The 23,579-nt window shown below is 62.2% G+C and overlaps 3 protein-coding genes across 12 annotated transcripts in view; 1 reads left to right on the plus strand and 2 right to left on the minus strand.

Annotated features, from left to right (window-relative positions):
- Positions 1-4,088, plus strand: part of CHKA (choline kinase alpha) — a 61,711-nt gene extending 57,623 nt beyond the window's left edge. For all 5 annotated transcript variants that reach the window (XM_044919144.1, XM_021685275.2, XM_044919146.1 and 2 more), the window contains one exon: positions 2,825-4,088. In XM_044919144.1, the coding sequence (XP_044775079.1) occupies positions 2,825-2,884 (60 nt within the window). In that variant the 3' untranslated portion in view covers positions 2,885-4,088. The remainder of the gene's footprint in view (positions 1-2,824) is intronic.
- Positions 4,089-5,547: 1,459 nt separating this feature from the next.
- TCIRG1 (T cell immune regulator 1, ATPase H+ transporting V0 subunit a3) lies at positions 5,548-16,490 on the minus strand. Of its 5 annotated transcripts, none has more exons than XM_021685145.1 (21): positions 16,425-16,490; positions 15,223-15,286; positions 13,817-13,991; positions 13,433-13,511; positions 12,396-12,616; positions 12,223-12,308; positions 11,874-12,000; positions 11,703-11,785; positions 11,518-11,611; positions 11,220-11,432; positions 10,467-10,611; positions 8,447-8,586; positions 8,216-8,373; positions 8,042-8,132; positions 7,341-7,459; positions 7,021-7,234; positions 6,635-6,757; positions 6,409-6,513; positions 6,210-6,327; positions 5,785-5,962; positions 5,548-5,702 (listed from the first exon to the last, which is right to left on the minus strand). In XM_021685145.1, the coding sequence occupies exons 3-21, from the start codon at positions 13,985-13,987 to the stop codon at positions 5,627-5,629; spliced, it is 2,541 nt and encodes an 846-aa protein (XP_021540820.1). In that variant the 5' UTR covers positions 13,988-13,991; positions 15,223-15,286; positions 16,425-16,490; the 3' UTR covers positions 5,548-5,626. The 5 variants fall into 5 exon arrangements, with proteins under 5 accessions (XP_021540820.1, XP_021540822.1, XP_021540821.1 ...); XM_021685147.2 differs by having other exon boundaries at positions 5,565-5,702; positions 13,871-13,991; XM_021685146.2 differs by lacking the exon at positions 15,223-15,286 and having other exon boundaries at positions 5,565-5,702; positions 16,425-16,480.
- Positions 16,491-18,841: 2,351 nt separating this feature from the next.
- NDUFS8 (NADH:ubiquinone oxidoreductase core subunit S8) lies at positions 18,842-23,183 on the minus strand. 2 transcript variants are annotated; one of them, XM_021685144.1, is made up of 7 exons: positions 23,134-23,183; positions 21,741-21,798; positions 21,597-21,647; positions 20,951-21,040; positions 20,682-20,854; positions 19,113-19,241; positions 18,842-19,028 (listed from the first exon to the last, which is right to left on the minus strand). In XM_021685144.1, the coding sequence occupies exons 2-7, from the start codon at positions 21,796-21,798 to the stop codon at positions 18,897-18,899; spliced, it is 633 nt and encodes a 210-aa protein (XP_021540819.1). In that variant the 5' UTR covers positions 23,134-23,183; the 3' UTR covers positions 18,842-18,896. The 2 variants fall into 2 exon arrangements, with proteins under 2 accessions (XP_021540819.1, XP_044775620.1); XM_044919685.1 differs by lacking the exon at positions 23,134-23,183 and adding an exon at positions 22,691-22,919.
- Between the last annotated feature and the right edge of the window lie 396 nt (positions 23,184-23,579).

The raw sequence follows: 23,579 nt of genomic DNA on the forward strand, positions 1-23,579 counted from the left end.
AAATAAATAAATAAATAAATAAATAAATAAATAAATAAATAAATAAAAACCAGTTAGTGTAGGGATGCCTGGGTGGCTCAGTCGATTAAGCGGCTGCCTTCAGCCCGGGTCATGATCCCAGGGTGCTGGGATCGAGTCCCACATCGGGCTCCTTGCTCAGCAGGGAGCCTGCTTCTCCCTCTCTCTCCCTCTGCTTGTGCTCTCTCTGTCAAATAAATAAAATCTTTAAAAAAGCAAACAAACCAGTTAGTGTAATTCAGCATATTAACAGAATGAGGGAGAAAAACCATATTATCTTCTTAGGGAATGAAGGAAAAAAGCATTTGACAAAATCCAGTACCCATTCATGATCATGATTTAAAACAAACAAACAAAAAAAGCCTCAGCAAAGTAGGTATAGAAGGGTCCTTCCTTAACCAGGCACAAGGCACGTATGAAAACCTATAGCTGGCGTCGTAATTACTGGCGAGAGCTGGAGCGCTCCTGCCCACCGGAGCACCCAGCCAGCATAGTAAGGCTGGGAAAAGAGAGGAAATGCAAAAATACTGGAAAGGAAGAAGAAAGACTGCCTTTTTTATTATAGGTGACGTGATCAAGTACATGAGAAAATATGAAAGAACCAACAGAAACGCTATTTGAGCTGTGGAGTGAGTTTACGGAGGTCACAGGATACAAGGGCAATGCACAATAACCATCTGTGTTCCACGTGGTAGAAACCGTTCCAAATGAAATTTCGTTGTATTTACAATGGTATAAAAACATGAAATACTTAGGGATGAGATTTTTAAAATATGTGCATGATCTTCACACCGAAAGCTGTAAAACATGGCTACAATAACCTAAGTAAATGGACAGCAAGACCACATTTATGGCTTCAGAAGACTCCGTATTAAGAGTCTATTCTCCCCAGACTGATTTCCAGAGTCTGTGATCCCAGTCAAAACCCTCACAGGCTTTTTGGCAGAAACAGATATTTCTAAAATGTGAAACTAAAACTAACAAAGTTGGCAGATTGATTCTGCCTGATTTCAAGACGTATCAAGACAGTGTGGTATTGGTGTAAAGATAGACATCCATCAAATGGAGCGGAGCCCGGTGCCCAGAAACACACACATACAGTCAACTGATACTCAACAGAAGGGCCACGCTAATGCACTGGGGAAGGGCTCAGATTTTCAAAACTGGTGCAGGAACAACTGAAGAGCCATGTGGGAAAAATAATGAACCTTGACCTCCTGCCACACACACACACATTAACTAAAACGGGTAACAGACGCAAGTGTAAAAGCATCTGGAAAACAAAGGGAGAAAACCTTTGTGACCACAGCAGAGATTTCTTGGGTTACGTGAAGCACTGACCATAAAAGAGAAAAGATATGGTAAGTTGGGCTTAATCAAAGTGAAAAACTTGTGCTCTTTGAATGACACCGTTAAGAAAATAAAAAGGCAAGCACAGACTTGGAGAGAATGTCACTGATCTCTATCTGACAAGGACTTGTATTTAGGATACACAAAGAGATCGCAATGTAGCAAGAACCCAGACGAGCTACTTTATAAACAGAAGATTTGGACACGTCACAGAAGATAAAGAAATGGCCAGTAAACGTCTCTTTGTCTGCTTAATGTAATACACGAAATGCAAATGAAACCCCCAGTGAGATAGCCCGCACACCCCGATGCTGCTAGCAGTAAGACAGCGACAGGACCAAGTGGGAGCAAGCACACGGAGCCCTGGCCCTCGCATACGTTGCTGGGGGGAAGGTAGATGGTCTAACCCGCCTGGAAAACGGTCTGAAAGCACATGAAGCGGGCGGCCCGGTGACCTCCTACTTTGGTATCGAGCTGAAGAAATGAAAGCCTATTTCCACACCGCGACGGGCACTCAGATGCTCATCGCAGCTTTATGTTTAATAGCCCTGAACTGGAAACCGCCTGCCTGCCAGTCAGGTGAATGGATATTTGTAGTGCGTTAGATCCGTATAATAGACAAGTACTTACTCCACAGGAGACAGGAACGAACCCCAGACGCACACTGCAGCGTGCAGGAATCCCAGGAACGTGTGCTGAAACAAACCAGACGCGGAAGGGGACACACCGGGTGACTCCAATTACGGAAGAGCTTTCTATGGCAATCCGTGGTGGTGGAAATCGGGTCAGAGGCCGCCTGTGGCCAGGCGTCAGGGCGGGGCCCGTGGGAGCTTGAGCGTGCCGGAATGTTCTCCAGCAGGACTGTGGTGCCGGCGCTGCACTTGGACACATTTGTGAAAACCGCCCAACTGTGTGTGTGAAGGGGCTCATTTCTGTGGTATACGAGTTACACCCCGATGCTGGGTTTGCAGCAGCCACACTGCACCCTTCCTGGCGGTCGGCGTCACAGACTTTTCCATTCAGAGTGGGTGCTTCCGAGGTTGTGCTGGTGGTCAGGACTCAGGACCAGGGTCTCTGCCGTCCCTCTCGTGCCCCGTGCAGTCATCCTACTGCGGGTGGTCCCAGAAAATTGGGGCACCTTTCTTGCACCTCTGCTCTCTACTTGCTGACTCAGCCCCACGAACCTTCTGCTTTGAGAGAGGAGCCTGCAGCCTTCAGGGTAAACCAGAGGGTGAACCGAGGCAGCGCCAGATACACAGACGGAAGGCCTGCCTGGATTGCCGCGCGTGGGGGTGGCCAAGGTGCCTGAGCAAGGTGTCTGGGCTCCTGGACGGCCTGCGGCAGCCGGAGCCACTCTGTCCTGTGTCCGCGGTGGTGGCCGGCCCGCGGGCCTGGGTGGGACATGGGCGGCCTTGGGCGGGAGTCCTTGGTGAGGCTGCTTTCTTGTGTCTCCTAGGACTATGCCCAAGCAAGGTTCGATGCCTATTTCGACCAGAAGAGGAAGCTCGGGGTGTGAGTGTGTGAGGCGCCGTCCGCTTCACCCCTGGACTGCGTGGGGGCGGCCGGGCCAGCGGGGCCCTCCGCGCTCCGACGGCTGTCCCCGCGGCAAGGCTTGGATGGCTCGCTGCCGAACACAGATGTGTATGATACGAAAGACTGTATTAAAATTGAGTAACATTTATATCCTATCTTGTTTACGATTTCACTAGGACTCTGCAATGAGATCGGGAAGCAGAAACATAGCACAATAGCGCAATAGTGCAATCTCTCAGAATCCTTTGAGTCTAGAGAAGGCATTTTCTATGTGGGGCCTGAAGTTTGCAGTCAGATACGGCAGACAGCACGAGTAAACAGTGTTTCTGCGGGTACTTTTTTTCAGTTAATGTTGATTTTTCAAGGACTTGAATTCATGTGCTGGGGAACACTGTGACCAGGCCTTCGGTGGTGATAATGTGTGTCAATGCCACCGGCTCCTGAGGGCGGCGAGTGAGGAGGGACAGACCGTGACGTTGCTCTGCGGCCTGACCGACCGCGAGTGCCCGGAAGCTGCTCCCTCACCCTTCTGGTCCACACGGCGGATGCTCGAGGCAGCAGACGCCCGTGCGGGGGGTGGGCTGTTGTCTCCGTTCGATGAATGTAGCTCCTCCGGACCTGTTGTATGTATTTTGTCCCACGGACGTATCTCCCTCATCTGTCTGCGGCCTCTGCCCTGCCCTCCTCCTCCACTGAATGTGCCCTACTAACCCCAGCCTCGGCGGGCAGGCACCTGCGGACACACTCGCCTCCCGCCTGCCCTCCCCCCAGAAAGCAGGCTTTGCCCTGCTCTCCGCGGCCTGTTCTCCTCCACCTCTGCTCAGCCCCGGGTTGTGGATTCTGTGACAGGGCTGGCGGCCCTAGGCGTCATCCCGCTGCTGCGCCCGCTGCCGGGGCCCCGGTGCGCCCGGTGGGGAGAGGGTGGCCTGGCCTGGGCTCTGGGCCGGCTCCCCCTGCCCTCCCTGCCCCCAGTGTCCCTGACGGGGTGGTCCTGGTGGGAAAGAGCAGCCTGTATGTGGAATGTGGGGGCGTGGATACGCTTGAGCCGTGAAACCCTTATATATAGTAAATGTCCTTTGGGATAAAGTTTTTTTTTTACTCTGAACTTTTATTTGAATTGCTTTTTGTGCATACATTTCTGCTGCCGGAGACTGTACTATACAAACAATAAAAACATACAAAACCCTCACTGTCATCCTTGGTCGTGTCCTAAATCTCGGGCAGGGCTCCTGTTACCTGGTTGTGCCTATGGAGGGCTCCCGGGGGGTCCTCCCAGCTCTCCACCCCACCTCCACCCCCACAGAGACCTCTGGAAGGACACAGCAGAAACTAGGAGCAATGGGATGTGCTGGAGGAAACAACGGTCAAGGCAGGAGGGAGATTTTCCACTATGCACCCTTCCAGACGTTTAAAAGTTTGGCCAGGTGAATGTGTTCTGGGATCCAAGCAATAAAACTGAGCGATAGAGGATACTGCACTCCTGTGTAAGGTCTCCCCCAGAGCGATGCCCCCCCCACCCCTTCCCCGCCGGCCCCGCCCTCCCTGCGGCATCTGGAGGCCCTGGGGGCCGGGCCCCCCAGCAGCTGGCCAGATGAGAGCTACAGCGATAGAGCCAGGCCACCCGGCTTGCCATGCCCAGGGCATCTCTGGCCTCAAAAGCGGCCTTTGTTCCCGGGGCCTCCTGCCGAAGAGCCACTTTGCAGCTCCTCAGCCCGAGAAAGGGAGGCCTCTGAGAAGCACTGGCACCACCTCCCAGCCGGCGGTGGGACCCAGGCCAGAGAGACATGCACAGTGCTCTTCTCCAGCCCACCAGTCGAAGGATGGCCTCGGGGAGCAGGACTCGTCACCCAGGGAGGGATGGCAGAGACGGCAGCCTCCCCTGAAGGGCCAGCAGGACCTGGAGTGCAGCTCAGTCCTTTTCCTGGCCCTCCGGGCCCCAGACAACTCCTGGGCTGCCCGGACAGCCTCTGCCCTTTCTGCAGGAGGGGGTGTGTGGTGTGTGTGTGCGCGTGTGGTGTGTGTGTGGTATGTGTTATGCGTGTGGTGTGTGTGCGTCCGTGTGGTGTGTGTGTGGGTGTGTGTGTGGTGTGTGTGTGCGCGTGTGGTGTGTGCGCGTGTGGTGTGTGTGTGTGTGTGTCCCCACTTCTGGGTCAGGCTCTGGAGTCCCAGGCTGTTCCCTGCCTCGGACCATCTTGAGTGCCTGGGGCGGGGCCAGCACCAGGGCATGGAACGACTGGCCCCTCGTGCCAGGCACCACCCTTCATGCCCAGAGTATCCTGAACATTCTCTTACAGCCAGTTTGCACATCTCCAAGGATGGGGAGCTCGAAACTAGAATGTGCTGGAAAGATCCCTCCCTGGTCCTAGTTCTGCCCCCCACTTTAGCCCCAGGCTCTGGGATTACTGCAGATGCGCTCATATGGCCTCTCCCCAACTTCTCAAGGCCCCAGGTCCTGACCAGGGCCTCCCACCCCACTGCACCCTACAACAAGCTCAGCTGCCCGTCACAGCATAAGGAAGGTGAGTATAATAGAGCCGGGCACGGAGTCCATGACCCCAGGAGTCTCATGGGGTGAGACCAGTCCATGCCCAGGGCCCAGGCCCTGCCACCCCAGGCTCGCCAGCCCCTGGCACCGCAGACAGGACTGAGACAGAGTTCCTAGTCCATCTTTATTTCTTGTCTCCGCAGGTAAGGGCAGGGACCCGGGCGTGGCCACAGGTGGGCGCTAGTCCTCCTCCGCGAAGGTGAAGGGGCTCAGCTTGTAGCCACTGCCTAAGTAGAACTTGTTCTGGAACTCTACCCTGGGGGTGACAGGGAGAGCTGGTGAGGGTCAGGCTCCCCCGACCCTCGTGTGGCCCGGGGCCAGCCAGGCGGGCCGCTCACCAGTGCAGCCGCAGTGCGTGCAGGAAGGCCGAGAGCCCCTCCATCACCAGCAGGATGGCCACGGTCAACCCGGCGAAGGCGGCGAAGATGGGGACCAGCACCACGGCCGCCACGCCCAACTCCCGGCCCATGCGCAGGCCCACACGCATCACCATGGCCCACAGGACCTCCGACAGCTCTGGGGATCGGGGGGGCAGCAGTGGAGGCCAGGGCCCGGGGGTGCCCACCTGGCCCCCGTGGCAGCCTGAAGCCCCCCCCCCCGCCCTGCCCGCGGGGCCGCTGGGGGGACCTCCTCCAACATCCTCACTTTACAGAGGGGATGCTGAGGCCCAGAGCAGTGACCCGCCCAGCCAGCAGCTCGAGTGTCCAAGGCAGCCAGGGCCTGACCCACGGCCAGCCCGCCCACCGGCGGCCAGCTCACTCACGGGCGTGGGCCAAGCTCAGGGCCCAGAGACGCAGGTAGGAGGCCGTGTTGGAGATGCAGCCCAGGCAGAACTCGATGGTGTGGATGGCCTGGTGCATGAGCACCTCGGACAGGACAAACTGGGGGGTGAGCGGCGGTGAGGGGCAAGCCGGGCTGGCAGCCACCCCCCCCACACACACTCTCGGGAAGACCACACCCACCTCGGCCTCCTCTCCGTTCCCTGGGCACCCCGCTTTCTCCTCATCAGGGCCCCAGCCAGCCACGGAGGCGTCGGAGTCGTCCAGAATCCCGGACTTGTCCTCTTCCTGAGGGTGGGGGGCAGGCAGCATCAGCAGGCCCCCAGCACTCGGGAGGCCGAGGGGTGGCGAGGGTGGGGCCAAACCTCCCATCACCCCACATGCCCCCCTCCCCACCCCGAGCCTCTACCGGCTGGCGGCCAGTGGGCCTCAGTGGGCGACGGTGCTGCCAGCGCAGGAACAGGGGTGTGCCGAGCAGCAGGACGGGCACGGTGGCCAGGGCCAGGACCACCAGTGTAGACTGCACCACCTCCTGTGGGGGGGGCCTCCAGTGAGGGTGCCCTCTGCGAGCCACGCGCCCGGCTCAGGGCCCCCAGAGCCTGCAGCCATTCCGCCTCCCCCAGGGCCCCTCGCTAAGCCAGGGTCCTGGGGGAGGAGCTGCCGGCTCCCAGGGCGCCACTCCCAAGGGGGGCTTCCCACCGCCCCTCCACCTCCCCGGCTCGCAGCCTCGGGCCTGCATCCCCGCTTCTCAGATGAGGATCCTGCCCCTCAGATGAGGTGCCCGCCCCGGCCTACCTGTCTGGGGAAGAGGGGCTGGTTGGTGGGGCTGCGGGAGAAGAGGAACATGTTGATGAAGTGGATGAGGATGCTGGGGGCTGCCGCAGCGCCGGCCGCTGAGACGCTCAACCACTTGTAGATGACCAGGAAGACGAGGTAGCCGAAGAGCCCCAGCAGGAAGATCAGCTCGGGCAGTGTCTCCAGGAACAGCCGGTGCCACTGGCCAAAGTGCCTTGGGGGGTGGGGGGGGCGGTCACCAGGTCAGCCACCAGGCCGCCCTGGCTCCGCCTGGCCCGGTGCCCGGCCCGGTGCCCCCCCCCGGGAGCCCAGGCCCTCACACGTGGTTGAAGACTCCCAGGACCACCCCGAAGGTCATGTGGGTGACCCCGAGGATGATGGACATCTTCATCTTGAAGGAGTTGAGGAAGCTCAGGTGGTTAACGGCCAGGCTCCAGACCTGGGTGGCAGGAGGGACAGGTGTCATGCAGGGGCCTCCCTCCCCACGTCCCTCTCGGCAGCCCCTCTGCCCCCGGGGGGTCCACTGCGGGGCGGCAGAAGGGAACGGTGGAGCGCCCACACAGGCCAGGCAACCGGGGCCCAAACCCCAGCTCCTCCCCACCAGGTGCCCCTGCCCATGTGACCTCCTGTGCCTCTGCGTCCTCGTCGGTGAAACGGGAGCAGCGCTAACGTGGACCTCGCGGCACCGTCACCAGGATGGTACCACGTCCTGGCGCACAGACAGCACACAACAGTGCCCAGTCCGGCGGGTTCCGAGCAAGCCACGCTGCCCTCGCTGCCACACGCTCCTCTCTGCTTTGAAGGGGCTGCTGCAAGGTGGGCCCCTCGCCCTTGCAGAGCCCCGCACCTCCCGCACCCACCACCAGGCCAGGCCCTCGGGAGGGGCTCGCAAATGTGGCGGAAGGAGGGCGAGGGTAAGGGTTAGCATCAGGGTCGAGGTTGGGTCAGGGTTAGCGCAGGAGCCCCGGCCCGGCCCTCCCACCTGCCCGCGCCCCCCCCACAGCAAGTGGCCGGGACTCACGGGGTCAATGCCGAAGGGGTAGGGTCCCAGGAAGACACCGCTGACTGCGGGGTCCAGGGTGAGCAGCGGGTGCTCGGCCAGGAACGCGTCGCTGTGGCAACAAGGGCGGGCGGTCAGGGGCTGCCGGGGGCCGCGGGGACCGTGGGGGCTGCGGGGGCCGCGGCCGGGCCTCACCTCCAGCCGGACTGGGTGGCCATGGCCGCCACGCTCCAGCCCGAGGGGAAGATGGTGGTGGCGCGGCTGAAGCACTCGTTGTAGATGAAGCCGGTGTAGACGGAGAACAGCCCCATGAGCAGCAGCAGGTAGCGGCCGCTGAAGAAGGTCCGCCAGATCTGGGGGCGGGGGGCGCCATGAGGGGTGGCTCCGGCCCTCCCCCCCCCCACCCCGCGCCCTGCCCCCCCTCACCTCGTTCTGCGCCGCCTTCACGGCCGGCCGGTTCTCGGCGAGCACCATAGCCAGGGCGAAGAGGAACATGAGCAGCCCGTGGCCCACGTCCCCAAACATCACGGCGAAGAGGAAGGGGAAGGTGATGATGGTGTAGGGCGCTGCGGGCAGAGGGGCCAGGCGGTCAGGGGGACGTGCGCAGCTGGGACCCGGGGAAACGAGGAGGGGGTGCTGGCGAGGCAGGGACGCCAGACCGCGTGTCCTGGCTGTGTGACCACGGGCCAGTGACTCAACCGCTCTGAATCTCGGTTTCCCCATCTGTACACCGGAGGCAGCAGCACTCCGACTTGGCAGGGGCGGGATTGGCCGGCCGCAGCACTCGGTGCAAACCAGCTCCCGCCGGGGTTACTGCCAGAGCCATAAGCAGAAGCTCAGAAAGGACAGAGAGCCCGTGGCCATCCTGACAGGCATGTGGCAAGTCCCAGAAAGCCGAGCTGGTCAACGTCACCTCTGAGGTCTCGCTTTCCCTTCAGTAAAATGGGCCAAATCCCTAATGGGAGTTACAGGACTGGAGTGCGCGTCCCTGTTCCGAGCTGAGTCGTGTCCCTCCCGAAAAGAGGAGCTGGGGTCCTAGCCCCTCAGAAGGCGACCCGAATGTGGAGGCGGGATCTTCACAGATGTGAAGGTCCCCAGACCCATTCAGTGGGAGGCCACCGCCATTTCAGCAGGAAGCTGGCCATCTCCCGGCCCAGAGCAGAGGCCCCCCCCGGAGCCATCTCCCCTGAAGGAAGCACCTGACGCCGGGATCTCGGACTTCCAGCCTCCGGACCAGGAGACAAGAGACACCTGTAAGGGCCCCCATCTGTGGTGCTTTGTTACAGCAGCCCGAGCCGCCTCCTACCTCCCCGAGTGAACACCCCGAGGCCTGGTAGCTGACCATCAGCCTCACAAACCGTGGCTATCTGGTGATCAGGCCTGTTCTAACTGGACGGGCCTCTGCTAACACACAGGAACCACGAGCATGTGACACGGGATGCGGGCCCCAGCTCAAGCTCTGCAACGCAGATCCTGCAGGGATGGCAGGCCCCAAAGGACTGCACGTGACCCTGGTCATCGTTCACTCGGCCTCACGGTCCATCCTCGTGTCCTGCCTGTACTGCGCTGGGGGGGCCGTGCGCCCTGCCTCTAGCCCACCGGCTGACGCCGGACCCTTCCCTGGCCTATGACTCCGAAAATGGGCCCCACCACGGCTCACCTCCCACCCCCATTCTCTGGGCTGAGACCCACTGCGGTCCCCACCCAGTGACACGGGGGGCGTGCTGGGCCCCTGACCACACTGCAAGCCAGCCTGGAGGCAGCAGAACTGGGCAGGTGACAGGCAGATGCCACGGCCCCCTGCCTGCCCCCCCCCTCCCCACCCCCCAGCTGCTTCCCTACTGGTTTCTCCCAGCAGCACCTCTCTTCATAGGCCACTTGCGCCACCCCCCCCCCCCCCCCCCCCCCCCGCCCCCGCCCCCGGGGGCCCGCCCCCCCCCCCCCCCCCTTCGCGGCCCTCCCCCCCCCCCCCCCCCCCCCCCCCCAGGGCCCGCTTCTGGGAGAACCTGACAGCACCCAAGTCAAACTTCTTAAACACACAGTGGGGCCGGACGAAGCAGCTCAGCAGGCTGACTGTGGCCTCGTGGACTGCTGATCTGCAATCTGTCAACCTTCTCAGCCTGCTCTGAGGACCGAACTCTTATTCCCATTTTATAGATGTGGAAACGGAGGCTCAGAGAAACTTAAGAAATGGGCCAGGGTAAGCGAGTCAGACCTCAAACTTGAGCCCTTCCTGCTGCAAAGCCTGTTCTTTGCACAACCTTGTGCTGGATCCCTTGCAAGCTTGACTGGGCAGGGGGGCGGTTGCTGGGGGTAAACATAAAGCTTACACGATGCCTCCCCCTGCTCCCCAACATGATGGGAGTGTGCTTCTCATCTTAAGGAGGCGGGACAGGCCCAGTGTGGAGATGCCGCCCTCCCGGGCTGGGGGCTCCCCGCCTCTCACCTGGGTTGACCTCCTGGTAGCGGCCCACACCGTAGGCGTCCACGATGCCTTGGAAGCTGGCCGTAAAGCGGTTGGTACGGATGAGTGTGGGGGGCATGTCCCGGCAGGGGATGCGGTGAACCACGGCGCTCACACCCGCCTCACTCTGGGGCACCCGAGGGGCAGACAGACACATGAGACTGACGGCGGGAGGCCTTCAGGGACCCTCTGACACCCCCCAGCCAGACCCAGCTGGAGATGTGGGGCTCACCGGGCAGGCACCCGGGAGATCTGGGACAGCCCCTCCCCTCTCCCCTCTCTGTGAAATAGGACCAGCAGCGCCACCTGCCCCAATTCAGGGTGATTTAGGGAGAGCCCGAGATCAGCTGAACCAGAATTCGCTTGGGAAACAGGAGTATGCTGCTTATCCAGGTGGCCCAGGAGAGGGAGCCCCCTTGCCACGTGTGAGCCCCTACTAGGTGTTCGCAGCCTGCCGGTAGGCACGCTATGCGACCCCGGGAGGGCCATCACACCCATTTCACAGATGAGTAGCCTGAGGCTCCCTCCCGGGGCTCAAGATCTCGGGGCCAGGGCCTGTTAAGCCGGCCTCCTGGTGCTCTGGCCCCTCCCCGGGCTTCCGACAGCAGGAGGGGGAGGGCTTGGGCCAGGTCCTCAGGGCAGACTCCCCAAAGGAGGGGGAGCCCGGGGACAGGAAGCGTGCCGGGAGAAGGGGAGCGCGGGAGAGCCCCCTCCAGCGCCGCCCCCCGCACTCACCGAGCTGCCCTGCAGCACCTGCTGCAGGGTGGGCAGGTCGCTGGAGGCGCACCAGCCCTCGGCGATGAGGCACTTGTGCGTGGCACTCACGCTACACTGGTTGAGCACCAGGTACACCGCCTTCATCTTGCGGATCTGCACCTGCCAGGGCGGCAGCAGCTGCTGCACCCGGCCCAGCACCTGGCTCAGGAAGCGCTCCGTCTCCCCCAGGACCTGAGGCCAGAGCCGGGGGTGAGCGAGGGCGGCTGCGGCCAGGGGCCGGCGGGGCGTCCAGCCGAGGCCGCGAGCGGGCGCCCACCTCCTGCAGCTCGAGGCTCTGTTGCTGCAGCTGCTGCAGGGTTCCGAGGCGGCCCTCCTCCTGCTCCACGAACGGGAACACGTGGCAGTGGAAGCTGGCGGGGGAGGGGGCGGCGTGAGTGGGGGGCGGGCAGGGGGCTCTGGTTGTGCAGGGCGGGGGACGGGCCGGGGCACCAGGGTCATCACCAGTCCGTGATCTTGCGGATCTTCTGCCCAATCTGCTCGCCCCAGTAGGAGATGAGGAAGGTCATCCACGTGGCAGGCTCACCCTGCGGGAGGGGGCCCGCTTTACCGGGAGTCCCGCCGCCGCGCCCCCCCCCCACCGCCGCCCCCCGCCTGGGCCTCCCCAGCCCTCACCGTCACCGGGTCCTCCAGCTGCTGCTCCGTCTCCCTGAAGCTGGCGATGAGGAAGCCCCGGCAGGCCCTCCAGAGCAGGCGCTCCAGGGCGGCGGCCTTGGTGGGCTTCACAGCCCCTGCCACGAAGCTGCCGGGCCCGGCCACCCTGCTCAGGACGGCCAAGCAGGCACACCCGCCCTGCTCCCTGGGAGGGGGCCAGAGCCCGAGGCCGGGCCAGAAGAGGGGAAACTCCCACGAGCGAGGGAGATTCTGGGCCTGAAGGAGGAGGCTGGGGGCAGTCTGAGGGTGGAGGAGGAGAGCACTGGACGAGGAGTCGGACAGCAAAGAGCTTGAAGCGCCCCTTACTTACTTGACTCTCAGGTCCCGGTGGGGCCCCCCCGGGGGCTGGAGCAGGGGGCTTCTTTCCAAGAGCCCATCCGTGGGGGCGGCTGCCAACTGCGGGCCAAGAGGCACCGTGAGCCCCGCGCACCCACGTGGGGGCCTGGCACCCCCCTGCCCCCCCGTCCCGGGGCTGGCGCTGACCGGGAGGTGGTGGCCCTGGCCCAGCACGGCGGAATGCAGCTGCAGCTGGTGCAACTGGGCCCGCAGGGACTGCTGGTTGCCCCGCACGTCCCGGAGCTCCTGGGCCAGGCGATCCGTCTCCTCCTGGATGCGCAGCAGGTCACGGGGTGGGGGTGCCAGCAGTCTCCCCTCGGGTGGGGGCAGCACCAGCCCAGCCCGCCGCACCTCCTCTTGCAGGAACGCTGGGTGCAGAGCAATGGGCGTCAGGGGAGGCCATTCGGGGGCCCGCACCAGCTCATGGCCGCTGTTGGCCAAGGGCCACCTAATGTCTAGGGGGTCCCAAACACTGCCCCAAACTCACCTGGCTGCTGAGTGCAAGACCCCCAGAAAAACCCCAGGCCAAACCTCTAGCCCCAAAGGTCCGCTCTCCTCCTCGTGAGCTCTCCCTCCCTGCTCTCCCTTGGCCACTGCCCCACTCAGGGCCTGGGTCCCACAGTGGTGTTCCAGGCAGGCTGGCCAGAGCACTGGGGGGCCTGGGACAAGAGCGTGCACGGAGGCGCACGTACCACCTGCCTGATGACTTAAAAGCTATCCGTCAAGCTAACCAACCATTAAACGAATATGCTCTATTCTCCCCTCTCATAGGCTCCTCCTGGGAGGGGCTGCCAGAGTGCAGGGCAAGGGCCCCTCTTGCCTGGGTTGAAGAAGCGGCTCCTTGGGGCACCTGACCCTGGATACCGGCCTCTGCCCGCCCCAGTCCATCTGTAGCAGAGAAAGCTCTGTCCATGCCCCTCCCCTGCTTAGAAACCACAGTGCTTCCCAGCATCCACTGGATGAATTCCTAGGTCCTCATGCAATATTTGAGACCTCTTCCAAGTGAGCCCCATTCTCAAGAGCACCCCACGGACCCCAGCTGCCCTGTCCTGGCTCTGCAGGGCCTGGCCTGGACCTCCCTTCTTTCTTCCACCTGGGGGGCCAGGACTCTTCCTTTCAGGCCAAGCTCGACTGGCACCTCCTCCAGGAAGCCTGCCTGGGATGTGGGCCTGAGGCCAACTCACTGAAGGTTTTCTCCAGCTCTTCACAGCGCCGAACATCCCCCACGAAGCGTCTCTGGAAGGCGCTCACCGAGGCATTGAGCTGTGGTTGCCGCACAGAGGGGTCAGATTTCTGGGGAGGGGGCCAGGGAGGTCCCACCCAGGGGCCCAGGCTTGGCTCTCTGCGGGCCATAGCTGCCTCCCCCCCAGAAAGGTGCCAAACACGCCCTGAACCTCCAGACGCCCAGCTGGAGACAGACCAGGCTTTACGTGCTCTGGGGAGGGTGCGACAGGGCCCCGGAGGCGAGGTGGCCTTGGCCGCAAGGCTGGCCTCTCAGAGAGCCGCGTACCCAGGGCAGGGGCTGCTGGCATTCGAGCAAGGGCCATTCTGGGGAGGAGGTGGTATACCATCCAGGGTGCGTCAGGACGAGTCCCCTCCCGCGCCTGGCCGGCCCCACTCACGTCTCTGAACTCCGTGAGACCCAGCTCGCCAAGCTGACTCACACAGGTATAGGCAGCAGGTGTGGGCAGGAAGAACTGGACCAGCGCCACCTCCTCACCCCGGAACATGGAGCCCATGGTCCTGCGGGCCGGGCCGGGGCGGAAGGCTCATCAGGGCGGGCCAGACAGCTCCCCATCGACTAGGAATTCTGTCCACCTCGGCTCACGTGATCCATGGAAGGTCCTGCTACCAACCCCGTCTGACAGATGGGGAAACTGAGGCCCGGGAAGGCTCGAAGGGGTGCTGAGGTCACACACGAAGTAAGCGGTGCAGCTGGGAGTGGAGCCCGCCCTGGCTGACCTCACGGCCTGACCCCCCCCACCCCCCCGGCCAAGCTCTTTCCCGGCTGGCTCTGCCCCGTCCCAGGCACCCACCCCAAGCCCTGGTGGCCGCTGGCTCTTCTCACACGTGCCCTCTGCTCCCACTGTCTCTCCTCTGTGACCTGCCCTCACCCTAGATCCTACTCATCCTTGGGGCCCCAGGCCAAGGGTCGCCTCCAGCAGCGGCCTCTTAACTGCCACAGCCCTCGGCTGGCCATGAACCCTTGTCCTTCTACACCAAGGAGCGTCCATCCATGACAACAGACAGCCGGGGCTGAGGTTGGGGCTGTCCCTGCCCCGCCCCCCGGCAGCTGGAGCCCCCTCCCTCCCTGAGGTGTCTGTGTGTCCTGAGGGGGTGGGAGCCTCATTGAGGGCAGAGAGGCCTGAGGGCGGGGGAACCTTCCACCTGGACCGCTTGGCGACCGATGGCCAAATAGGGGCGGAAACAGCCTTCCAGGTGTCGAAACCCACGAAAGCGAAACTGTGGAAGCTGACATGGGCAGGACGGCCTGGCGGGGCCCTGCCCAGACGCCGCGGGGGGAAGCCCTGCAGATGCCCCAGCCATGATGAGCCAGGACTCCACAGCCGCTGCTCTTGGGGCCTGGGGCCAGCCACTTCCCCTCTGTGGGACTCAGTTTCCTTAGCGCTCAAAGTGTCAGGGAAGGGGCCGGGCACAGATGAGGTCCCCAACTGAGGGTGATCATTTGGCGCCAAAGTGCCCCGCCTGCTGTCTGGGTCAGCGGGGCCCTGCCCAGCTGGTCACTTCCTCCCCTGGGCCTGTTTCCTTCATTCTAAATAGGGACTGCAGCCCCGGCCCCAGCCTGGAAGAGGAGAGAAGGCAGAGAGGGAGCCGGAGACCGCAGCAGTACTGGGCCCCGGACAGGGAAGGGTGGGCAGGAGGAGCTAGGTTCCATCCCCAGAGGGCCGGGGACCAGGCTCCAGAGTGTGGCTCAAGCTGTGACTGGCTGTGTGTCCTTGGGGGAGTCTCTCACCTTCTCTGGGCCTCTACTTCCTCTTTGGGTAAATGGGACTTGCCACCCCCAGGAGAGACAGGACCTGAGTGAGATGACAAAAATAGAGCCTTCACGTAACCCTTCACCCATGCTACCTCACTGAAACCTAACAGCAATCCTGGGGAAAGAGGACCCTGTACCCTTGTCTTACAGAGTTTCAACGGACGGGTCAGTGCATCTGGAGAGGTGAGGTCTGGGATCAGGTGGTCAGCCAGTGGCCAAGTCAGGCCGGAGGCAGGTCTGGAAGTCCCAGTGCACAGTATGGGCTCAGGGGAGGGCTGTTCTCTGCCCAGGGCACCCTGAAAGGCTGGGCTGCACAGATGAGGGGGTTGTAGAGAACGAGGTCTGGGGACCCAGGGGGTGCAGCAGCCCCAGGCTGTGGCAAATCCAGCCTGGTACCCCTCACTCACAGGGCCTTAGCCTAGGGCAAGTCCCTCGGGCGGGAATACCCTTGGTTGGGGTGGGTGGGGTGTGTAGGGACCTGGTCAGACCCCTCCCCCACATTTGAGGACTCCACTGGCTCACCCCTTTCCCCCCCTCCTCCCTGGCCCCTACCCAAGCCAGGGGCCACCCCACTCCTTTTAATGGAGCAAATGAAGTTTCCTCAGTCCTGTGGCCTTCAGAGTCCAAGACTGCAGCCCCCTCCTCACTCTATCCCCCCCCCCACCTCCTTCAGGAACCCACCAGATCTCTCCTCTGAGCCCCTAATCCATGATGATGAGAGCTGAGCTGGAGGAGACGGCCTGCTGCTTCCCCTATTCCAGACTGGTAGGCTCTAGAGTTAGAGTGACCCAACTTGCCTCTAGCTCTGCCTCTTCCTAGTTGGGTGGGCCTCAATTTCCTCATCTGTAGAATGGGTCCCTCCCTCCGAGGAAGATGCCACAGAGAAAGCCCTGAGCGCCACCAGAGCACTACCAGGATGGGCAGAGTTGGGCCCAGTAGTTAGCGGCTGTTAACTCCCCGACCTCCTCTTCCTCTTCCCTTCCCCCACCTCCTCCTCCTCCTCGTCAACCCTGTGGCCCCCACCAAGGCCCGACACCCGGCGGGCGGGCCGGCAGACTGAGTCGCATGCACTGATCCAGCCGGGCAGGGGTTCCAGGAACCCCTTCCCGGGGCAGGGCGAAGCGAGGGTGGCAGTCGGAGCTGGGGGGCTCTGCAGACCCCGACTGGGGCACACTCACCCCAGGGTCGGCCGCACGCGCCGCTGCTCGGCTCTGAGCTCCCGGCTCTGCGCTCCCGGTCGCGGCGCCCACGCAACTCACTTTCCCCGGCGGGCGGGGCCGCAAGGGGCGGGACCACGGAAGCCCCGCCCCGTCCCGTCCGGGCCTGGTGGGGAGGGGCACCGGAGTCCCGCGAGCGGCCGGCGGGGAGGCAGGGCTCGGGCGGCAACCCTGCCCGCCCTCGCCTCCTCGCGGGAGGCTGGGGGACCACTGGGGGCGTGGGGCGGGGAGGCCGGGAGACCCGAGCGGAGACACCGAGCAGCGCCGACCGCGCCCGCCTACGTGGCCGGGATGCGGGTGCGGGGAGGCCTCCGGGGCTCGAGGATGGGAAACCCCCCCCCACTTAGAGGGCTCGCTGATGGGACCCCAAAACACTGAGGCTTGGGGTCCAAGAGCCGCGTGTCCCCAGCCCGCTTCCCCACCTCTGGGGCCCTTTTCCTGAGGCCGCATTTGCACCCGGTCCTTACATCTTCCTGCCTCTGACCACCCAGGCCTAGGGCTCACCTAGGCTCCAGGCCCAGGGCTCTGTGCTCTTGGGTGGATGCTGCCCCTCTCTGGGCATTTTTCCTCAATGGCACCGGGATACTGAGGGCTGGGCCATGGCTGTGTTGTTCCACTCAGGGCAGGGCACCCAATGGTAGTTGCTGCTCGTCCTGCGGCTGGGGGTGTCCCAGTGACTTTGCTAATGAGCTCCCTGCTTGGTCATGTCCCAGCACCCCTGAACGGAGGTCACGAATGTCCAGCTGCCTGCACTTTGGACAGGCCAGGACCATACCCACTGGGGACAGGAGGGACAGGGGGCCTCTCAGCTCTGGAGATCCTTGAACCTCACATGGCAAGGTCCTCTGAGGGGTAGGGGAGCTGTCGGCAAACAGAGCCCCAGAGCTGGGGGTGGAAACAGTTACAGCCAAGGTTTCCGGGGGGGGGGACCCTCAACACAACCAAACTGAGCACCAGTGGGGGCCTCAGGCCAATACTTCCTGGCGCAGGGGAAACCGGAACCCCGCTGTTAGAAAACGGCGTTAGAAGGACCCTCCTGAATCACGCACATAGTTTCTGACAAGTCAGAAAAGGAAAGAACCAAGTCAGGAGCTGGACAGTCTGACCCATTTCTAACAGATGTGTTCTGTGTACAAATATAGGCTCCATGACAACGACCTAATGCTGGTTCTATCTGGGAAAAGTGCAGTTAGAGGTGATTTAGGATTTGCAAGCCCGTCTCATTACTGCAGGGCTCCTGCCTCCCACAGCTGCTAGGGCTGCAGGGCGCTGGGCACACAGACACTTCCTAGGTTCTGCTCTTCCCTTCGGGTCCTGCACTTTCTCACCTCTGCGCCTTGTTCCTTAGGCTGTGGGGGCCCAGGCAGGGCCTGACCACTTCAGCACCAGGATGGCGGCCCAGGTGTCAGCAGTCATGAACAAAGGGAATGAGCTGGAGGAAGGCTAGGGTTCTTTGCTACAGGCCTTCTCAGAGCCTTGAATGTGCTCACATGAAGTGCCTATCCGAGGAAAGAGGGCACTTGGGGCATTTCCCATGCTGACTGGTCCATGGAACAACTCTCCTCCCTTTTCTTTAGACAAAGCATCACGGGAGATTAGTGTTTTGTAGAGTGCTTTTGGAAACAGTGGAAAAGGAAGGAGGAGCCCAGATCCCTGACCTGAGCTAGTGTTTTCATGGGACACATGCTGTGTGATCCCGAGCAAGTCGCTTCCCTTCTCTGAGCTGGCGTGCTCACAGCTGGGGACAGGCTGAAGCCCTTTCACAGTGCCTGGCACCGAGTCCCGGGGGGGCGGCTTTTCGCCGCTCCATCCGCACGGGCTAGCACACGGCCCCGCAGAGAACCATACCTCTGCTGGATCGCAAAGCAGAAGTTCCGAGGGCGGCAGCCAAGCCCTGCAGCCAGCTCTGGGGAACTTGCGGCAGAAAGGGGATGTGGCTGGAGATGAGGCAAGGCCAGCTCAGGGGCAGCAGGGCCTGTGTCACCTCCTTGTGACTGCTGCCCTGGAGCAGGCCTCTCCCTGCCCCCAACAAGGACACCCTGGCCTTTCTGAGGTTCCGCCACTCGCTGGCCTTCTGCCTGAAGCCTCAGGAGACTCGACAGCCATAGGGCCGTAGCTGTGCGTGGCCCTACCCTTTGGACATCCAGGATCGTGGGGACAGCAGACCCGAGACTAAGCCTTGGGGAGTATGCCCAGGAAGAAGTGTGCGCAGCAGGGGGGGGCTGGCGGCCCAGCCACGGCCCCCAGAGTCCCACGGGAAGGCCAGGTCACCTCCGCTAGCTCCCCTGAAGGACCTGCGAGGGGAGGGACCCACGGGCTGCAGCCGGGCTGCACTGTCCCGGCCTGGCCCGCTGAGTCATGACAAAGGCAGTGCGGGAGGGCAGAGCTTTTTTATTGGGCGGCAGGGGCCGCGGGCCAGCCGGGCGGGGGGCGTCAGCGGTAGAGGTAGTCGGCCTGGATGTTGGCGGCGATCTCGGCCTCCCACTTGTCCCCGTTGCTGAGCAGCTTCTCCTTGTTGTACAGGAGCTCCTCGTGCGTCTCGGTGGAGAACTCGAAGTTGGGGCCCTGTGGGCAGGTACAGGTGCGGCCCCGTTAGGCCCCTCTGAAGAGCCTCTGCCCCCGGCCCCGCCCCACCCCAGGCCCGCTCACCTCGACGATGGCGTCCACCGGGCAGGCCTCCTGGCAGAAGCCGCAGTAGATGCACTTGGTCATGTCGATGTCGTAGCGGGTGGTCCTGCGGCTGCCATCGGCCCGCGGCTCAGCCTCGATGGTGATGGCCTGGGAGAGGGGTACCGGGCGTCCCTGACTGCTCATGTCTGCCCCCTCCTGGGGGCTCACCCCAGGGCCCCAGAGCAGACCTGCCACCCGCTCTCAGCCTGATGTGCCCTTCCCACTGCCTCTCCCGAGAGGCCCCCGTCACACTGCCCTAGCTGCCATTTTTGTCAACTGCCGGCACCTGCTGCCGGAGAGATCAGGTCTCACGAGGGGAGGGCTGTAACATGCTGTGTTCACTGCAGCACCTGTGGCCCCGGGGTGGGGGGTCCCCAGGACTTGCTCGACTGCTGGTCAATGTATACTGAACAACCTTCCCATTTACATCGTTATCCCCCTTTCATGGATGAGACTCAGAGAAGTTGAAGGGCTTCCCAAAGCCACACAGCAAGTGAGGGGCAAAGCCCAGACTCGAGGTAGGTCCTTAACCCTCAGTTTCTGGGTACGGCCTATGCCAGCAGCGAGAAGGCCTGGGGCCTCCCACGGCTGGAAGAATGTTTAAAGGGGGTTTGCCAAAGGCCCTCACGTGTCCCCAGGAGTGTAATGCCCACTATTCAGTGGGACCTTAGGCTGGTAGCCTTGTTTTTTCGTGCCTCAGTTTCCTCTATAAAAATGGGGGAAACAACCTCTACGTCCTGGAGTTGCTGTAAAAGTAAGTCATGAGCTGGAACAGTGCCTGGTCCATGCCCGGTGCTCATGGCCTTCCTGTGCTCCAGGATCAAAGACATCAAGGCCATGGCCCATGGCCTGCAGCAGCCACTGGGAGGGGGCGCTCACTGTGTGGACGGTGAGTGACCACAGTGCCTGGCGCTCCTGCTGGGCACGCCCATGGGTCTGCCTGAGAGCCTCAACTGGATCTTTCCTTTCTTTTCTTTCGTTTTAAAAATTTATTTATTTGAGAGAGAGACGGAGTGCGTGCAGGGGGCAGGGGGGAGGGGCAGAGGGACAGAGAGAATCCAAGCAGACTCCGCACTCAGCGCAGAGCCCGACGTGGGAATTGATCTCACGATCCTGAGATCATGACCTGAGCCGAAACCAAGAGTCGGCCGCTTAACTGACTAAGCCACCCGGGCGCCCCAACTGGATGTGTTCCTACACTAATGGGTCCTGACTCCAGGGGGGGGGTCCGTGTAGGGCCCTCCAACAGAACTAATGCTGGGGGCTCAAAGCAGCAGCACCCGGGGGCAGGGAAGGCCTCAGCTGTGGCACGTGTGTCCTTGGGGCTGGTGACAGGCACACACGCAGAGATCCTAAAACTGCTGCTGCGTTCAGAGCAAGACTGGAGACTTTCAGGTACCACCGTGTGGCTCCCAAGCCCAGGTTTCACACCGCTGACCAGATCCCCGATGGCAGGACCCACAGGTGTCATGTGGCCTGCTCAGGGCTGCAGCCTCCCCCGTGAGTGGCAGGGGCCAGGGTGGCGGTCAGCAGGCGTCAGGGGCTCACCTGGGCGGGGCAGACAGCCTCACAAAGCTTACAGGCGATGCAGCGCTCCTCTCCCGATGGATACCGACGCAGCGCATGCTCTCCCCGAAAGCGAGGGCTCAGTGGGCCCTTCTCGAATGGGTAGTTGATGGTGGCAGGCTCCCGGAACAGGTAGCTTAGGGTCATGCCCAGGCCTGTGGGCAGCAGGTGCACAGTGGGTGGGAGCCCCTCCTCCCTAACAATCTGTGCCCACCCCCTGTCCTGCCAAGCCCCCTTCCCCTAGGGCCCACCTCGGATGAGCTCAGTCCACAGCAGGGTCTGAGCCGCCCTGTCGGTCACCGCCTTCATGTCCATCGAGGGGTCCCGCATGTTCACAAACTCTGCAGGAGAGGTGGGCTTAGAAGGGGTCGTGGCAGGGCCTCTCATGTGCCCATGTCCCTGAGGAATCCAACTCAGGGAGACAGGGCCTCGTCTTCCTTCCAGCTGGGCCCCAAGGGCTTATTCGTTCATCAAACCTTCCGGCCTCAGCAAGCGCCCTTCAGGGCCTGTCTCTGGCTCCGGGCAGTCCTTGCCCACTTCTCCCTGTGTGTGGGCAGCCGTCCGAGCCCAGGAAATGAGGAGGGTGGGAAGGGGCTTGGGCGGTGAGGTCCTGGCAGAGGACGGACACCCGAGCCTCACACCTGGCAGCTCCCTCCCTGTCCCACATAAGGGAGCTCTGAGCTCAATGTGTGGCCACAGGGAAGGCTCCCCACCCCCTCACTGACAGACCCTGCCCCCATGAATCATATTCAGTCTTGATCATCGCACAGAGTAGAAACAGAGGCTCAGAGAGGGGGAGCCTCTGGCAAAGCCAGTACTAGAACCTAGGCCTCCACCCCTGCCTCTGGCAGGTTCATGATCAGGAAAGCCTTAGGGTCAAGGTGCCCCAGGACTCACTGTAGGTCGCTGCCACTGTGCTGCTGTGGAGGCTCCGGCCAGTGGGATGCCCTGGAAGGGGAGGGATTACACTGTGCAGCTGCAGCCCCGTGTCGGGAGACTGGGCTCCCCCCTGCACCCCAGGAAAGGCTCCCTCGGTCCTACCTGCATGTGCAGCCTGGGCCAGGGCCCGAAGCAGTGTTGGGGTAGTCAGACAGCGCATCTGCAGGCATGAAAAGGGAGGGAGGCACGGGTGGGTCCCAGGCCTGTCCCCATAGGAACTCTGGCACAGCAGGAGCCCGGACCTCAGTGCTGCTGTGTCACCTGGTCTCCGATTTACCCCCATTCCCAACAGAGGCACAGAAGGCCTCCCTGCTCCCAAGAGCGGCACCTCCCAGCCCCGCAAACCTGACCCAGCTAGGCTGGGGATAACAGTTAGGGAGTATCTGTGGCCCCCGTGTCCTATCTTTTTTTTTTTTTTTTTTTAAGATTTTATATATTTATTTGACAGAGAGAGAGACACAGTGAGAGAGGGAACACAAGCGGGGGAGCGGCAGGCAGAAGGGGGAAGCAGACTCCCTGTGGAGCAGGGAGCCCGATGTGGGGCTCGATCCCAGGACCCTGGGATCATGACCTGAGCCAAAGGCAGATGCTTAACGACTGAGCCACCCAGGCGCACCCCCCCCACCCCGTGTCCCATCTTATCTCACCATCTAAGAAATCTTTAAAATCCATCCCTTCTATCTCTCCCCTCCCCTGTTCATCCTCCCCGGATCTGACCCAAATAACACTGCCAGCAGTCACCAGGATTGAAAGCTCACGGTGTCAGGCACTGTGTTAGGGGGTCACACACACTGTCATCCGGTCCTTACAAGGACCCCACGAGAGGCCCAGATGAGAAGCTGAAGCTCAGCCGTGTTAAGTGACTTGCCCAAAGTCACACACACTGGGGGGTGGGGGACCAGTACCTGAACTCAGGCCAGACTCCTCCCTTTACACCCACACTCCTTCCCCCCCCCCCCCCCCATGCGCGCGAAACCCTTTAAAGGCTTAATAACCCTCGGGACCACATTCCTTTCCCCACCATCAAGGTCCTTCTGGAACGGTCTCCCCGCCTGCCAAGTGACCTTGGGCGGGTAAGGTCATCTTGCACGTTTTCTCATCTGTTAAATGGGGGTCATGAGAGCGAAGGGGGTTGTACATGCCCAGAGCCTGGCATCTAGCCGAAGCTCAAAAAGTGACCCTCCCGTGACAGATGACTTCCCGCGGGCCCCTCTCCTCGGACCGCTGACTCCAGCGCCAGGCGCCCTCTAGCCTGACACCTGCCCGGACCTTCCCCATGACCTCCGACCCCACGGACGCGGGCGGGGCATGCGCCTTGGCGGTGCCGGCTCCCGGATCCGCCCGCGGCACGCCGAAGGACACCTGGACCGCCAGCCCTGAGCAGGCCGAGATGAAGCCCGGCCGCAGAGCCGGCGGGGCCGAGGAGAGCACCACACTCACCCCCGACGCCGCACCGCCCAGGCCCGGCTTTTAACAGCTGAGCCCCAACACCTACCTTGAAACGCTCTCGCTCCTTCCTTTGCTGAGCGGCCTGCCCGCCGAGAGGCGGAGCCTACACTCTGAGACGCTGCCATTGGGCCGGCTGGTTTCACCTTTTCCTCGCCCATCTTTTACGGTGTGGCTTGATTGGCCAGTGGCTCAGCTGAAAGAGGCGGGATCCAGAGCATCTTTCCTTTGATTGGCTAGGGGAGAGCCGACTCTTGGAGTTGCGCAGGGCGCCGCCATGTTGGATTGGAGAGGCCAATAAGCGAGGACTTCGGTGCCACTGGAGGCGGGACGTCCGAGGCGTGGCTTAGGAGGCAGCTCCGGGTCAGACTTGGCGCCCTGGGCCGGAGGAGAGAGGCTGGGTCGCTGCGGGGTATTTGTGATAACGGTGCAGAGAACTGTGGCCGGCGGTGATTCCACGGGAGCCGTGCCTGCTCGGTGCTAAACCTTTACCCA

Source organism: Neomonachus schauinslandi, chromosome 11, assembly GCF_002201575.2.
Source record: "Neomonachus schauinslandi chromosome 11, ASM220157v2, whole genome shotgun sequence".
Taxonomy (NCBI): domain Eukaryota; kingdom Metazoa; phylum Chordata; class Mammalia; order Carnivora; family Phocidae; genus Neomonachus; species Neomonachus schauinslandi.